This window comes from Lepeophtheirus salmonis, chromosome 4 (genome assembly GCF_016086655.4).
Source record: "Lepeophtheirus salmonis chromosome 4, UVic_Lsal_1.4, whole genome shotgun sequence".
NCBI lineage: Eukaryota > Metazoa > Arthropoda > Copepoda > Siphonostomatoida > Caligidae > Lepeophtheirus > Lepeophtheirus salmonis.
Window position 1 is genome coordinate 7,748,294 of NC_052134.2, and position 17,787 is coordinate 7,766,080.

The window sequence follows — 17,787 nt, forward strand, 5'->3', positions numbered from 1 at the left end:
TTTATTGATCAAGTCCAATATGAGACGGGGAGATAGGGTTGGATCCAGTTTGACCAACACTGGAGACAGGATATGAGGTCCAAAAAATCCTTTGCCTATTGTTTGTGATTTTTTATAAAATATTTATGCCTGAGAATCATTATTCAAAAAAATATTTATGCCATTTTTGTTATATATCTGGTCGATGATACAGTGGCGTAGGAACCACAAGGGCCTGCTCCCAATATTAAAAGCGCAATGGCTCTTTAATTTTTTGCCCCCGTTCCCTTACAATATGAAATCCTTTCCTATGCCCCCTGTGATGTGATCATCTTAAAAAATATTTTATTTAATATGTTAAGATATACACTTAATATAACTTTTTTTTAGAATCATGTGATCATTAAATTGGTTATTCAGAGGCTGCGTCAAAAGTTGAGAGGGTTTCAAACACTCTTTGAAATATGGCACAGCCTCGTGGGAATGAATTATTCTTATCGTTATACAACTTCATTCAGTAGACTGCATATGATGCACCTTGGGTTTGTTGCGTATTAGTAGTTTGTATATGTATTTGTTTGCTACGGTAGCTTACTATATCTGTGCCATCTTGTGGAGATATCTCTAGATTTTTCCGGAACATGGAAACCCTCCCTATCTGTATGCCAATACCCAGGGTGTTTTAGTCATTAATATGGGACATAATATCCATCCCGTCCTTGTTATCGGTACTTTAAAAACGTTCCAAATTTTGGAACGCCCTCTACAAGTCATCATTTTGACTAAATCTGTAGTCATTGTGTTTACCACGAGGAAAACTTTAAGTATCTATCAAGCAATAGAGAAAAATTTGTCATTATTCGTAATTTAGGCCTAGTCAAACTATCTGTTATTCATATAAACATTCGTGAAAATGGATTGATGATGGCTGATATCTGTGAAGACGTTATAAAGCAAATAATGCTCTATGGGAAGGTTTTTGCGTTCGATTCAAACACGTCCTTAGTAGTTTAAGATGGGACCAGATGATATGTCAATATTTGGGCACCGATACATCCTGTAAGTTTTTTTTTTTTTTTTTGACAAGATGCAGATCCTACAGTATAGAAAGGTTGAAACTCTGTTGCAATATCAAAGCCATTTTTATCATTTAAATGAGATCCTTTCAAACAACTGAATTGTTACAATAATTAATCTCCACACCGTAAGTTCAGTACTGAGCTAGGGATGTATTGATCCATAAATTTTGACGTCACACAAACTTTTTACCTACAAAATATTATGTACATATATTGCCCTTACAAATTGTACCTCTGAAGTTTTGCATCCTCCAGCTTTTCCTTAAAATAAAGTAAAACTCTACGATTGTGAGTGTTTGAACAATCCGTATCACTTTGTTTCCGTGAGTTAATATCTCCAAAAACACTAATACGTGAACCACTAAATACCAGATACACTGATTGATATATTCGGATACCTCCCTTCCAGTCTCGTTATAAATCTGAAGGACGTACAAAACGACGCCAAAGACGTAAAAATTATCAATGACGTAATTGTAGATCAAGTTTAATTGGTTTAGTTTATTTAAAATATGATTCCATTTTATAGAGGACGTTTCGGAAATAACTGAGGGACTTATTTTAAAAAGCGATAACACCCAAGGATAATACTGATTTGAAACCCGCCGATATTACATACATATCGGATATCAGGGGAGATTTGCCCCAAAAATTATCAACACCGTAATGTCATTAATTATATAAATAAATTTTTTTTTAGCTTCAGTCCTCTCCCCCAAAGAGGATAGCGATTCACCCGGTACATATATGTACCGGGTAAAAATTTCAAAATTTAGAAAATAGCTTAAACCATATATCAAAGACGATATGTCCGAAATTAATCATTCTTTTTTATTATTTTATATTCATACATTGAAATAACGACTTTATTCAATGTAGCTTCCCTCAGCCTTGATGGGGGCCTAGAATGGTAGAGCACTTCTTTATGAAGTTTACGTACATGGTGCCCACTCATAAATAAGGCATCGATATTGGGATGAAGCCTTTGTACTCAATGTTTAGTAAGAAGACAAATTCCAAATCGAAGAACAATTTTCCCAACGAACATTTCGCTGAAGGACAATTTGGTACATTTTGCCGAAAATTGTTACAAACAAATGTCATTGTATCATATTTGAAAAAATACCGTTAAAAATTCGTTGAAGGAGCCACTAAGTAATTTGTGATGGTTCTCATAACCTGGCTTGAAATCCTTTGGAGGTTTGAAATTAACAGTCATAGTATTCAACTCTGAGGATTCGATTAAAATATGCAATTGAAAATATATATTATATATATTTTCCATGAAATGTCTCAAATTCTAGCTAGGCTAGAACTCGACAGTTATTTATGTTTAATTCAATAAAAACATTAACTAATCTGGATTCTATATTACACTTAAAGATGGGGAAATTACACCTCGTGGCTGTAAATCAAAAAGAAAAGTGTACGTTGTCAACTTTGGTAAACGACCTATCTACAGTATTGCCAGGTGGGTTTGAGGAAAATTGGCTTAAAATCAGCTACTTTTAACTAGAAACGGGTATCAAATCGAAAAATGTATAGTTTATAGCTTGAGGAATTTAATTTATTATGAACTCTTTGATATATCATTCTTTAAAGTTTCAGTAAGACAATTATGCTTCGCAAAAATATAAACAGTTTATATATGTATATTTATAAAAGAAAACACATTTTATTATATAAAATAAATATTTGCAAATATTCTTTAAAGATTATTTCTACCCAAAAGGATTAAATACATTCAAATCCTGGACTAATTTTGACAATATAAAATCAATATATCAACCAAAAAAAAAATATATATAAAGACATTATTTACATGATTGTATTAATTCAAATCCCTCTTTCCCTATTTAACTCTAAAAAAGGCATTTATCAGGTCAAAAATAGGAAGAAAAAAAAAAGAGTGTGTTTCACGTATAAAGCATCCAGCCTTGACTAGATTAACTTGCTAGTATTAGGTTGATCCGACCCGGTGTGTGCTTTTAACTTTTCAATTTGAATGTAATTTACACATCCGAAATATAACCAAGAATTTTTTATTTATATTTCTGACTTTGCTAGAAATCGGCAAAACTATTGCCAAACTCAGCTTAGCTAAATGATGTTTTTCCAGCTGTACAACTGAAAAATCAGGTAGACTGAAGAATATCATAAAATAAAGTTTAGGGTTCCCTACACGCTAATACCTTTGGATTTTCAAAATAGGGAGAAATAATTAATAAAAGCAACAATATCTTCAGATTAACAACAAATACATCTTTTTGAAATGTATGCTTACAAAGATTTGGACAATTTTCACATCCACAATTATTTTCATGACCTTGAAAGGGAAAAAAAAATAAAATATGAGGACTCAAATTGAAATATTAAAAGACTCGGACTCAAAAATGCAATCTTTTCCCCACTTTGCGACTCCTTTTGTTAGATTCTTTCATTCTTTTTAAATACGTAATGTAAATTGTTAAAAAGAGGAACATCATAAAATAAGCTCAGTTCATGGATATAATGAGTTATGAAGTCTATCCCATGATTTTACTTCGTTATAATGTTGGTTGTTAATATTTATACAGTTATTCAAAGAGTAAATAGACTTATAAATCAGACAAATAGTATGATGAATGTTATTTGTCTGTTTGTATCGAGGATCATATAATATTCTTTTCTGTAATTGTATGAACATTTGTATTGTATAGATATATTAATGTGATTGTGTGTACACTCTACGAGGATGTAGAGAAAAGAAAACAATTATTAATTGTGTCTGAATTCAAACTAATAAGATTATTATTATTATTATCATTATAATATAATATAATATAGTTATACGAAGGGGGGAGGAACTTATACAACATAATTATATTTTACAATACTTTCCGTCTGTTTTTCATTCCTTTTAAACAAAAACACTTCTTAAATCATAATAACACGACATATACAACTACAATATAAATATGATGTTTTGCGCCCTCTGCACACACTTGGGTCTCATTTATAGATCGTCATCAAAATCATGATCCTGATAACGCCTTTTATGACTCCCGCTCCCGTAGGCAGAAGATGTGAGAATCGTTGCAAATTGATGTTGAGGCTCCAGGGAGCGATGAGAAGCTCCAGGGGTTGTGGGATGACTTGCTGGTAGTAGATCATGGTGTGAGGTTGTCACTCCTGTCATAATAACAGACTCTTGACCATCAGGGATACTAATTACAAATATCATTATTAATTTATATGCGAAGGAGGAACTTATTCGATGTTCATATATAAGAAATACAAGGTTACACCATAACGCTTTTTCGCCTGATCACCAAGCTTTTTAATAGGCACGTTAATTGTTACTATTAACCAATAATTTCTAGTATTATATGCTGCTAATCTACTGTTGCTATACTCTATGACGTCAAAATCTGTCTGTCTTACTCAGCAGTAGGTACGGTACAGCAAATTGAAAATTCTAGCAAGCCCGATTACATTGATGGTCTAACCTTGTATTTATATTAACAGAGGAACAGTCTTTTTTTGACCAACTTAAGGCTATTTTTATTTGTAAAATCGTTATGAAATGAAGGAAATAATTGAATTAAAAGAAACTTGTAAAGAAGTGGGTTTCAAACTGGGAGATGTATCCCACTTGGGAGACGTGAGAGTTCTTCAAGGGGACGTCGAACCCGAAAATAATTATAAATGTAACCAAGAAAATGTACCAATTGTGGTGGTGTATTTGGGAGGGAGATGGAGGGGCTTCAACCCCCCTCCCACATCAAGGAATTATTGTGGTTAGCACCGAAAAATTTTGGCTTTGTAGGAAAATGAGTTAAAAAAAACTTTTTAAATTCTTTCTTTTAAAAAAAAAAAAAATACTCGTTTGATCAAATTTTTCAAGAGCCAGTCCAAAAATTTGAGCTTTTAAATTTTTAAACTCCCCTCAAAATATAATCCTGCAGATACCCCTTTGTATTTACGGCGGGGAATCAAGTGGGAAGTGGGTTCCTTCACCTAAGCTTTGAAGCCTCCCCCCGTCTGAAGGAATTATAAGATTTTTATTATTAATTACCATTCTGATGACTTAAAATAAATGGATCAACCAAAAAAACTAAAACTAAACTCCTTAGGACATTTATTCCAAGATTGTTTTAATTCAATTTCCTCATTTATTTAATTATCATTCTGCACTCAAAATAGCCCTTTGTTGGTCAATTATGTGCATGCTCAATGAATTAGAGTGCGTTTTCACGTGACGTCATCATTGTTGATGCTGACCATTTTGGTTGCCTAAAAAACTAAGTTTCATAACAACGTAAGTTTTAAGGAAACTAATGAACTATTGGATGTCCAAATGGGATTAACAAATAAAAGGACTCCAACCTTATTGTTTATAAACATTATACCCATCTATTGCCTGGTTTTATTTCATATCTGAGCGTAAAAATGTATAAGCAATATGTTATAACATCGTTATAAAATCTTATTTCCATATTGTAGATAAAAATCAGCTATTAGGATGGTATGAAAAATATGTTTTTCTATAAGGATGTAAAAATCTCACTTTTTTATAGGGATTTTGAATACATATTACTTTTATTTAATTTAAATATCCGTTTTTGATTGAAATAAAGTTTTATAGAATGTAGGTATTTCTTTATTCTTAAGGCTATTTGATGGAGTTTCATCAAGATTTAAAGTAAATTTGTTCATTTTGTTTATTAGAAATATACACTTTCAACTCCATTGATGGCGTCCCCTTTACTTATGATTCAATTTATGACGTCAGTGAAAACGCTCGAAGGAGCCTAATGAGCCTACCTAAGTTTAAGGTCATCTGCGTCTGGCTCTGTTGTGAATTGCCTATAAGTTGGTAAAAAGAAGAAGCAGAGAAGGGGTAAAGAACCTCCTGTGATCCCTGCCTCAACAGCTCTTGCAATCTGTGGGCTAATCCATTTCTCTAAGTAATTTGCTATGAAGTTGTTGATTTCGATCTTGTTTGCAAATTGCTCAAAGATAGGCAAATAGTAAAGGGATTGGGAGAGGGATACGAGGATAAAGTAGCAGATAATGACACCTTCTTCCTTGCACCAAGAGTTGCAGCAATGATGGGTTGAGCATTGAAGGCATCTCCTAGTAAAGGAAAGGACCAATCAAAGGAAGTTAATGTGAGCATAGGCTGTTGATACTATACCTAACAATGAGTCCGATTCCGAGGAAAAGTACAAGGAGAAAGGGCAAACAGAATTGTAAGATGAATATACTAATATCGAAGGTCAAATGCGAAGTAGAATCCTTGCAAATGAACATGTCGGGTATGACCTAAGTACACATATGTGGTAAAATGGCACAATGAATACCTAGTCAGTGGTCGAGTTGTAAAATCATGCAGGGGCATCCTCAGGGGATGGAGGGGTTGTATCCCCACCCCAAAAAAAAAGAAGAAGAATTTTGCCTGTTTAGAAGAAAAATAATCCACAAAATTTCAATTTGTGGATGGAAAAAAATTTAATTTTCTGTCAATAGTTTGGATTTTTAAATTTTTTTTCCAAAAATTTTATATTCCATATTGTATTTCTGAAATTTTTTCAGAATTTTTGAAATTTTTTCAAAATTTTTTGTAATTTTTTCTTAATGTTTGTAACTTTTTCAGAATTTTCGTAATTTGTTTTCAATAAATTTATATTTGAAATTTTTTCCAAAAATTTATTTTTTTTGAAATTTTTTTAAAAAACATTTAATTTTTTGTGAAGAACTGTGAATTTTTAGGGGATGGTTAGCGATAGATTCTGATTATTGGGAATTCAAGTGTTTCTTTCACTAATTTGTTTTTGAAAATACAATTGATTGAAGTGCATTTTGAACGCAATGTGTTTTACAGGGGGGAAGATTTTTCAGCATTTTCATTGAAGGAAGAGTGCATTCCTCCAGCCCCTACAACTCGAGCACTACCTATAGTAATAAAATATACAATTATACCTCAAGAGTATGAGTGAGATGCATTAGTGGAATTGGGCAAGCAACGAGCCCAGCAAGTATCAAAGGAAGTCCTGGTAAAACAATCCCTAGGCAAATGGACTCTCTGGGAAGAAATCCAGTGTTTAGTTTGGAGTGTCTTTGTCCATATACCTTGAGATTCGTATCTGTATGTGGACCTAATGGTTTTGGATTTGAAGGGAGTCAATAAAATAAAATAAATATATACATATGAAGATCATCAAAGAGATTCATTTACATGTAAGCAAACAATGTATGGAGATCCATCGGCATGCAATTTCGTCAATTTTCTACTTTGTACAATGACATATGTAACTCGTCAACACTATGGACAAATTATTAGGTTTAATCCTTTGGAGGGGGTGAGTGGTACTTTTGCCTTAAACTATTTTGCCTCACAGTATTTTGCCTTAAACCATTTCGCCATAAAATCACTTTGTTTCTAGGATATTTTGCCTTGATATATAAATAATTGATATTTATCCGTCGTTTTTAATTGAATTTTTAAATCAAACATTTTGATTACTCTAAAAAAACATTGAATAGTTGTTTTGAAGCAAGAACAGTGGTTTCTACTTTGTTATGATCCAGAATGTGTCAAAAGAAGAGGCGGCTCGCAGTAGTGAGGCAAACCACTGAAAGGATTCGGGAAGGCACTCAAAAGTTGGATCATAATTCACATAATTGATAACAATCAATGATGTCGAACGATAATTGATAACGGATACACTTCTTGCATTCGAATAGCTGTCGTGTTTGTTTCTTTTTCTTATTATATTACCTATTTTATCTCTAGTTCGACATCATTACATAGTGATATTTCAATAGTACGGCTGGAAATTTTGTAACATAATAACATCATTGCTCTTACAGAAACAAACCACTCACTGCCTTTTATTGCATGAACAATACATATTTATATTTAAAAATTTAAAAGGAACACCAATTACAATCAAAAATGTATTTATGTATATATTAAGGCCAAAAGTCCTGAAGCAAAATAGTTTGAGGTAAAAGTACGGGACACCCTTCGGAGGCCTGCAAACCCCACTTACCCTAGCCAAAATTAATCGTCACATTAAAAGCATGACAAAATAATATATTATATTTAACAGGGGCGGGTTTATGTGGGTTAAATTAACCTCACGTGTATTGAACTAGGGATGTCCAACCTTTTAATATACTGGGCACCATTGCCACTTGAAATATTTTGATGGGCCACAGAACCTATTAAATTAAATTTCATGAAAAATGACTTTATAAAACAAAACTATTAAATGCATATTTATCCCAAATTTAAGCTAAACATAAATGTAAATTTTTAAAAATAAAAATAAATCCTTAAAAAGAAATTTACTGTTTTCTCAATGAATTACTTAGGGAATATTTTTCAATGTTTCTACTTATTATGGGCGTTCTACACGTTTTGATGATATTGCTACAATTTTTCTAAATATGCTACTTTAATTGAGAATGATTAGTGGGCCGCACTTAAGCATGAAGTAGGCCGCAATGAACGGATTGAACATCCCTGTTCTAAGCTATAGTTAACATTCATGGACATCCATTTGAGTACAAAGGGTATAATTGACCGAAATAATGGGCTAAAATATTATGTAAAAAAAGAAATTCTACTACTCCGTAATTTTGTTCAATATTGTTTTTTAGGTCAATCAGCATTTATGTAATATGAGCCTTGAACTAACTTGATGAACTCTTTGTAGAATTCCTTTCCATCATAACATTAAGTAGAATGTAAGGAAATGGAGAGTTATGTCATATTCATGCAATGGTAGTTTCTAGTGATGGGACGATTAATTTTTTTTTGATGCCAATAACATTCTAGTTAAAATTCCTAATGCCGATTACAATTCTTTAGTATTTTAAATAATAGATTAAAAATAACATTTTGCTTTCAGGGAAGTCCACAAGATTATATATATATTGGTTTTTAAAATTAATTTTTTTCAAAATCCAAAACAATTCACAAAAAATTAAATTTTTTATAAAAAAATTTCAAAAAAACCATGCCTATTTTCCAAAAAATAATTTTTGTTTTTGAATAATTCACAGTTGTTCATAAATTTTTAATTTTTTTTGGGAAAAAATTTGAAAAATTAACATAAAATTTTGCAGTAAAAAGCAAAAATTCCTTAATTTGGTGTATTTTTTTTCCCCCTTCATAACTTAGAAAAGTAATAAATAAGAATGGAAATCGCAAATTAATCGTTCCATCACTAATAGTTTCCCTCATCTCTTAAAAGAGATATCTTTTTGAGCGGTGAAAGGAATGAATGCATAATATATGCAGGAAGGGGCATTAGATTATTGCTTTATGGTGAGCAGTAGAGCACTTGTAAACGTCCCCATAAAAGTCAGGACAAAAAATGCCGAATAACTTTGTTCACGTTACTTGTAAATGGAAACTTTTTGAATGACATCATTCCCAATTGTGGACTCGGATAGCGAGTAAACATATGAACAGCGAGCGAGACTATAACAAACATTGGATATGCCAATAAGAAATTGTCAACTGCGCATAGAATGTCACAAAGTAGGGGTGCTCCGTCCTGTGAGATATTATGAAAAAGTTACAAAGATTATAAGATCCGGAGATAAGATCCTTACTCTATCTGAGAATGCAGTAAAGTTTTTAAAGTCCTTAAAGGTGTAGTTGAACTTTGTGATGTAGAGAAGAGCAATCGAGAAAATACTTCGAATCACATTTCTAAAGGCTAGGAATGCAATCGCTCGATGAGTGTTGGCAGTTCGAAGGAACCCATTTTTACAAAATGAGCAGAGCATGAGAACATTGAGTATGATAACCAGAACGACAGAGATCCCATAGACACATACCCAAATCCATTCCTCTGTGATTTTATTCGTAAATGAAAAGTGTCCTTCAACTTCCACCGGAAGACTATCTTGTATACTTGTATTGCTGATATTCATTCTAATGCGGATTATCCCCCTAGGATATATATTGCATCGAAGGAATGAAGGGGGCCTGAAAAGAACAGATAAAAATCATCATTTTACTAGGGATTTTTGAGCAATTTTTTAGGGAGAAATCAGTTCAATAAAAAAGCAATAACATTTTGGTTTATATTTATCATTATTTATTGATAAATTTTGCATTATCATATACACAAATCAAGATTGTAGAAAGATTTTCTTCCTTTAATTAACGCCTTCGATTCTTATTGGTAGTTTTAAACCTACTAAAAGAACGTTTAACGTCCACATGACAAGTTGGAACAAATTTAAATTTGGTGTGATCTCGGGAGTCTTGTTAGAAGGAGGCATTTCATCATCACCCCCACTGATTAAACGTCCAACCTTTTGTATAAAAGGAAGATTAGAATTTTCTAATTTGACGTAAAATTATTTTTCCTCAAGGGGGATTATTCAATAGTCAATTTTCAGGCAAATTTCCCCTTCCTCTAATTGGCTTTTGTACGAATCTGGCTCACTACCTTATCCGATTATAATCCAGATTTTATAATATATCTCGGGTTGTCCATTGAAATCTGAAACCTTACTAATTTCTATAACCAATAAGGTTGAGGGATTGAAATTAATTCATATTTCGATATATTAATGCACCATTAATTTAAAAAAAAATGTTAGGTCTCTAGTTTACGTAAAAGTCGAGAAAAGGACACTTGAATGCCAGGTCTTCCGCCTGAAAGCCAACATTGTCGCTAAGAGTGGCTACATTCATTATTAAGAGAGATCAGACACAAATCTATTTACTGTATCAATTGGGTTGAAATTCTATCGTTAATTAATAAATTGTATCTTGTTGAAGTTTAAAATTCAAAGTGTTCAGATTTTAATGGACCACTCCGTAAATATTCTTACCTCTAAAAAGAAAGCCGAATGACCGAGGGTTTTTGTAGGTAGATTTCCCTCAAAAAAAAAAAAAAATCAAATAATCATCCAAACCTGGTGTGCAATCTAACTAGAATCCGAATTTTCTATATTCATTTCGTACCAGTTTAGAAAAATGAGCAATTTTCACGCAAAAAAAAGGCAAAATGTGATTTTTTTTTCTCAAAAAGCCTAAAGTAATAAATTTTTTTTGCGATTGTCACAAATCGTAAGTCTATTCATAATATATGGTGAGCTATAGAGTTTTTCTAGGACTTTCCAAGGTTTTACACCTACGATAAATTCCTCAGAAAAAAAAAAGAATTTTTGCTAAATCTTGCAAATAATTATTTCATAATATTATAGCCTTCCTTTATGGAATTCATTCAATAAAAATTGTAATTGACATGATTGAAGATTCACTTGGAATGAAGTTTTGAAAAAATTTATGCTACAGTTTAATTGGGGTCTAATGAAAAAAAAAAAGTGATGCCCAATTACTAAGGATTTATAACAAAAAAACAAACAACATTTGAACATATATACAATATTATTGATTTTATTAATTAATTTGATATTAATATATTGAATATTTATTTGTCATTTCTAACCTTCTAACAAACTAGGAAGTAAAAATTAATTTTGAATCTTTCAGGAATGTAAGGCCGTAAGATTAGTTTAAAACTGATGTGTTTTTCTTAAAATGTAGATAATGGATTCAAATAGTAAGAGATGTACACAATTAGATTAAGTTTAATTTTTCCCTTATGATAATAACATATCTACAATTAAACCAAATAAAACAGCTGTAATAAACATTTTTCATGATCAGAATTTTGTTATCTCTCTTCCTAACTTATCCAAGCAACCAAGTAAAAAAAAATCCCCTCTAATGATTGATTTATCTATATGACTGTTTGATGTACAAGAATAGACATATACCCAGTTAAAACAGGATCTTAAATTTTAAATATTAAAACTGCTTTTTGTCGAAAAAATTAAAATGTCTTCGTAGCATCATTTTCTTGTGATATAAACTTTTGCTTTGAGCTTGTGATTTTTTCCCATTTGATAATGTTTTCAGTCATAATTATCGGTATAAATCCTATTGAGTTTAGCTTTAGAACTAGTGCCAAAGCGATGAATTATTGATGACGTCAGTTGTGTCTCAAAATAATGAACATTGACAATAACACTGTGTTACCTCACTAACACAAAATTACTATATGTAATATGTTGTCAGCTGTCGATTACCTCGTCCCATTGCATACGTCATGGCCATTTGAAAAATTATAACTTATGGAATACAATTTCTTGTTGATCCCTCGTCGTTTATATACTAATTTATTGGCCATTTTATTATTTATATGAATACTTTTTGGCTATCATATATATATAGATATAGCTAAGCTTTAAAAAAATATTACTAAGCAATATTATAATACAGTATCGGATTGTGAAGAATTAAATAACAATGATAGTCTGGGAATACATAAGGGATGCATAGCAGTTGGTATCATTGACTGATTTGGATCAACACCAGATGATTTCTTGCCTTTATCTGGGTTTGTGGAGGAAAGATTGTGTGATACAATAAAAGTTAGGAGGTCATAGAGAAAGAAGTGTAGATACTATTTAAAGTACGGCAGGACTAGGTATAAGATGCACGGCACTAGTACCACAGCAAAACTAAATATGATTTTAAAAAATTACTATGACCTAAAAGCATTATGAAATATCCAAGATCAAAGCAAATTTTATAAAGAAAATGATGCCACAAAGCCATTTGAAATTTGACTTCCTTTAAATTTTTCAAATATAAGATCCCTTCATGTTTTGATTGGATAGAGGGTGCCCTAGTGGCTAGTCTTTACATCAAACAGTCCAAAAAGAATTGGTCTAGATCTAATTTCAACTGAGACTGATTCAACCCAAATTCATTTTTGGTACTTTTTCAGACCGAATGAGATCATATTGGGTTTTCAGACCAAACCCCAAGACCAAACAGTAAGATACAACAGAGACGTTGATTTTTTTCCAAAAGAAATAATATTTGAAATTTAATTTTTGAATTTTTTTCCCGAAAAATTAATATTTGAAATTTAATTTTTGAATTTTTTTTCCCGAAAAATTAATATTTGAAACGTAATTTTTGAATTTTTTTTTAAGAAAAAAATTAAATTTATGCTAAAAATGCTGTGGTTTTTTGAAATTCTTTTTTTCAAAAAATAATTTTTTCTAAACAGCTGTAGATTTTGAAAGTTTTTTTTTCGAAAAAAATTAGTTTTTGTGTCAACAACTGTGAATTTTGAAATATTTTTCCTAATTTTTTTTGTCAGTAGCTGTGGATGTTTGAACTTTTTTTCAAAATATTTCAATTTTTGGATTTTTATAAAAAAAAATGACATAAACCAGAGCTCCAAAAAAAAAAAAAATGTACGCCCCTGTACAATCATACTCAATTCTAGAGTTATCGATGATGAATAATAATATTACATAGAGTATACTACATATACAGTATACATTTATGTGTATAATTTGCTAAATTATACACATACCTCTGTAGTTTGTGAGCTTTTTTGCAATGTTTTAAATTATAATCAATTATAAACATATACATTATCTATGTCTTTGTAAAATGGTAAATTACAATAATATCTACGAAATGCATTCATCCAAGGACTTCCGTAAAGCTTCAAAATATTATGTATTTCATTTTATATAAAATCATGAGGGCTCTTGAGTTCATAATTTTCTCATAATAATACGTCACAAATCTTTCTCATTAAATAATATGTAATTACATATTATATATGATTATGATTACAATTAGATTTTTTTCTTCATATTTTTTGTCAAATAAATGTCTTAACGCTTCTCAGTGAATGAATTCAAGGCGGAAAACATTAGTACCTTATTGTAACTACTAGTGTTACGAGAGAAATATACGTTTTCGAGTTCGATCTATTTCAAGTTTTTGGAGTTTTTTATCAAGTAGTTTATTTAGGGGAGTCCGCAGGATTATGTATATAAATAATAGTGCTTGGCTTTTTGGATATTTTTTTTAAAGAATATCGAAAATTAAAAAACTTTTTTGGAAAAAATTTGATAAATAAAATTTCCTCGAAATTTATTTTGAAAAAAATTTCAAAATCTATAGCCCTACACAAAAAATTAAATATTTCTTAAAAAAATTTGCAGCTATTCACGAAAAATATAAATTTTTGGAAAAAAATTTCAAAAATTATTCAATAATGTAAAAATGCCTTTAAAAAAATGTTTTTTCTTTCTTTGGGAGGGCGTGTTGGGCTTTTTGACATGCCTTGACAATTATTGAATGTTGTTATATTTTTTGAATGATCTTTTTTTTCGAGAAAAAAAATAATAAATAAAAATGTGAAAATTTCAAATTGTAACCAAAAAATCCCAATTTTGATACAATATATTTGACAAAAACTCAATATTTTTGATTCATTTGTGAACCATATTTTTATTAAGGTCCTCACGGCTTGTGAAGAAAGGGGGAGTTTTTAAAAAAACAAAAAACACACACATATTATTTTTACCAAATAAAAACATGGGATGGGGAAAAAAATACCCAAACCTTGCGTACATACTTTTTATATAGCCTCCAAAGACCATTTTTCTAGAATGATCGTGCTATATATATCTTGAGAATTTGCAAGGACGTCCGCAGGATTTTATTTAGGGGTGGGATTCTTTTAAAAGAAACAAAACACTTTTTGGAAAATATTTTGGAAAGTTAATTTTATATAGTGTTGACGATTAAAAAAATGTTTGAGAGGAGCTACAGGCCTGTGGTCCACCCCCTACTAGTGTGTAGTGTTTAGTGATTTTTGACTAATACTGGAAATTTGACAAATCCTTACTCGAATGTTTTGATTTTATATAATTATTTGAGTTCTTGTAAATTAGTTTTTTTTTCAAATAATAGTTTAGATGAGGGAGTTTGAGTTATTTTTAGAAAATTGTCAAGTAAATAGTAAATTGTATTCTTTTTTCCCGAGTTCGAGTAATAATTGATCCCAACTCTAGTACCTACCATTGTTTGTAAGACTCTCATGTTTTTCTCATTGCTTGCTTAACTACTAGAGTCGTGATGGATAATATATACTCTGAAGGATCGTACGAAGCAAAGAAATTCCTCATACTGCTAATTATTTCGTAGAAGACAAAAAAATACAGAAAAAAAAAGTCTCTCTTTCAAAACTGTCATAACATTTAACACAAACAAAAAAATATGGCGTTGTAAATATCATGAATTCTCACGATTTCTTCACACTAGGATATATCTTAATTAATGTATTTTTTCCCTCTTGTTTTGAGGAGCCAATTATTATGAAGCAGCCTGATGATATTGGAGGCTGAAGGTCGTCTTTTCTTCCCTCTATCTAGTAAAGGAGCGGCAGGGGATATTGAGTCCATGGCTCCAGAATCAAATTTATATAACAGTTTTTATAACATAATATACATGGCTCTTTTTTTATTGTCAAATTTCCAAAATCATCAAAGAAAATATGTTTAACAAATAGGGTTTATAATTCGGGGATTTTTTTTTGTCCAGAGTGGGGTATGAAGCAAGCATAACAAGAGTACCTTAAAACGGGCCTTGCATACCCACTCCCTCCCCCAAAAATGAATATTTTATAGGGTGGCAAATTAGGGGAACAATGTAAGAAATTTTACTAAAAAAGGTAATTAAAAACAAATATGGAAATTCCTTTACCAAAAATAAATATTTTACAAAAAAGCAAATAATAGAAGTTGAATTCAAATTTTTAAAAGTGAAAGAAGGAAAACCCTACAAAGATATACCTTTGCGTAAGGCCCACTCACACTACTACTGACCCTGCTCTTTGGGTCGGGCAAAAATATACTAAAATGGACCCGAGTCAAAGGAGGATCTGAAATTTAGTTTCTAAAACAAATATAATATTTATATAATCCTAACAAATAGTGTATTTGAAAAAAAAATCACTGACTAAGTTGTACATCTGTAGGTTTGGGGCGGTAAAATTAACTTATGGACTCCACTTCCTGTAAAAATCGGACAAAATCGATGGGGTAATTTTATTGCGTGGTAAAATCGTAGTTTATATTATCATTTCAAGACAAAAAAATTCTTGTTAATATCATCGTGAAACAACATCATTGTAAGCATCAAAATCTCCTTCTAATATCCTATAATACACCCAGGTCCACGGGTTTTGTAGGTGAAAAGCTGGACCCCAAGGCTGGTTAAATTCATCACTGCCGTTTACTTGAGCATCAAGGACCCCTTATAATATACTCTGGCTCACAGCAGGTCTTATGCACAACCTGTAGACCGGGGTGTATTATAAGATATTAGAAGGGGGATGCTTAGAAATGCCGGGCGCGGATTTTAAATTGTCTTAGGTCAAAGCACTTTACCTGGACAGCCTGAGGGACGGAGTGTACTTATGGGATATTAGAAAGGGTTCATGCTACTCAGGGAAGCGGCTAAGGCAGGGTATTTTATTATCATTAAATAGTTTGATTGCCCAAATAAGATATAATCCCAATGAATTTACAAACGATATCATTGTCTTGCAATCAAACTTTTCTCAATTAAATTGCTTTAAGATGATATTACCCAGAACAATTTTGTCTACCAATGATAATGCACACCACCATTTTACCACGCAATGCTTTGTCCGCAACCTTTTTACACCAAACATTTTACAGTGAACCTTCATAATGATCAATACTTACTTTAAGGCTATTGTCTCCTTTAACTCTTTTCGAAAGATGGTATGATATGGATAACTTTAAATCTTCTATAACGTACAACAAACACAAAAACTAAATCAATTCTTCACGTCCTTAGCTCTAAAAGGGAAACTAAAATAAAAAAAGGATTCAATTCTAATCAGAATAACACAAACTCTGTTTTACAGTCAGTTCATCAATTTGTCCTCATCATTCTTGCTTCTCTCCACTCTCCCCCTCCCCATTCAATCATCATGATGGACTTGCTGCCTAGATAGTTATATAATTTTGCACTTTATTCACTTCAGAACATGACAATTGAGTTATGCAACAATACAATTATGAATCTTGTTTTGAGGATATAGAAATATAAATAGTTTTAGGAACATACTTATTATATATACATAAAGCCTTGATCTACACATAGTTTTAATCATATGGCCACTCAAGTTACAAATTAAGACTCTACTCTGAGCAGCAGTTTGTTCTAATCAATAACTTGAATTTACATTTTCAAATAGTATTTAGTATCGTATGTAATCATAATGTCCTGTAAATATTATCATATCCATATTTGTTCATATACAATATCCATACGTCATGCATTGTGTTGAACTTGAATATGGATCAATTGAGTACATTTTGGAAGTGTGGCGGTACTTTTAATATATCTCGCAACCTTTCCTCCCAAAAGAGGCTCATAATCACTTGATATTTTAGCAAATCTTCCGAAATATGCAAGGGTGCTCCCCAAGGGATTTAGCCTCCCCCCTAATGAAATAAAGAATCTTTCCTGTTTTCTTTCACATTTATTGGTCAGAATCAAAAAATTGGGCAAATTATGCAGCCGAGAAAAATATGTTATATTTGAAATTTTTTTCAACAAAATTTAATTTTTTGAGAAAAGCCATAGATTTTGAGATTTTTTTTGCAAAAAATTTAATATTTGAAATTAAATTTTTGAATTTTTTTAATTTATAAGAAACACATTTACTATTTTTGAAATATTTTCCAAAAATATTTGAAACTTAATTATTGTACCGTTTGTCCAAAAAATGATATTTTTGTGAACTGTGGATTTTTGAATTTCTTTTCTAAAAATTTTATCTTTTGTGAATAGCTT

At 31.1% G+C, this 17,787-nt stretch overlaps 1 protein-coding gene across 1 annotated transcript; it reads right to left on the bottom strand.

Moving 5' to 3' along the window:
* Positions 1-2,692: 2,692 nt before the first annotated feature.
* On the bottom strand, positions 2,693-16,951 carry LOC121116530 (uncharacterized). The gene is made up of 8 exons (XM_040710789.2): positions 16,841-16,951; positions 16,668-16,784; positions 9,669-10,047; positions 9,454-9,610; positions 7,023-7,198; positions 6,238-6,365; positions 5,865-6,176; positions 2,693-4,264 (listed from the first exon to the last, which is right to left on the bottom strand). Exons 3-8 carry the CDS (start codon positions 9,990-9,992, stop codon positions 4,054-4,056), a joined length of 1,308 nt encoding a protein of 435 aa, XP_040566723.1. The 5' UTR covers positions 9,993-10,047; positions 16,668-16,784; positions 16,841-16,951; the 3' UTR covers positions 2,693-4,053.
* Between the last annotated feature and the right edge of the window lie 836 nt (positions 16,952-17,787).

Excerpts from the sequence above, each read along its gene's own strand:
- LOC121116530 (XM_040710789.2), bottom strand. The coding sequence starts at position 9,992 with ATGAATATCAGCAATACAAGTATACAAGATAGTCTTCCGGTGGAAGTT. Across the intron at positions 9,611-9,668 it reads TTACTGCATTCTCAGATAGA|GACGGAGCACCCCTACTTTG; the intron begins GTAAGGATCTTA and ends AATATCTCACAG. Across the intron at positions 6,366-7,022 it reads ATCTCACTCATACTCTTGAG|GTCATACCCGACATGTTCAT; the intron begins GTATAATTGTAT and ends ATGTGTACTTAG.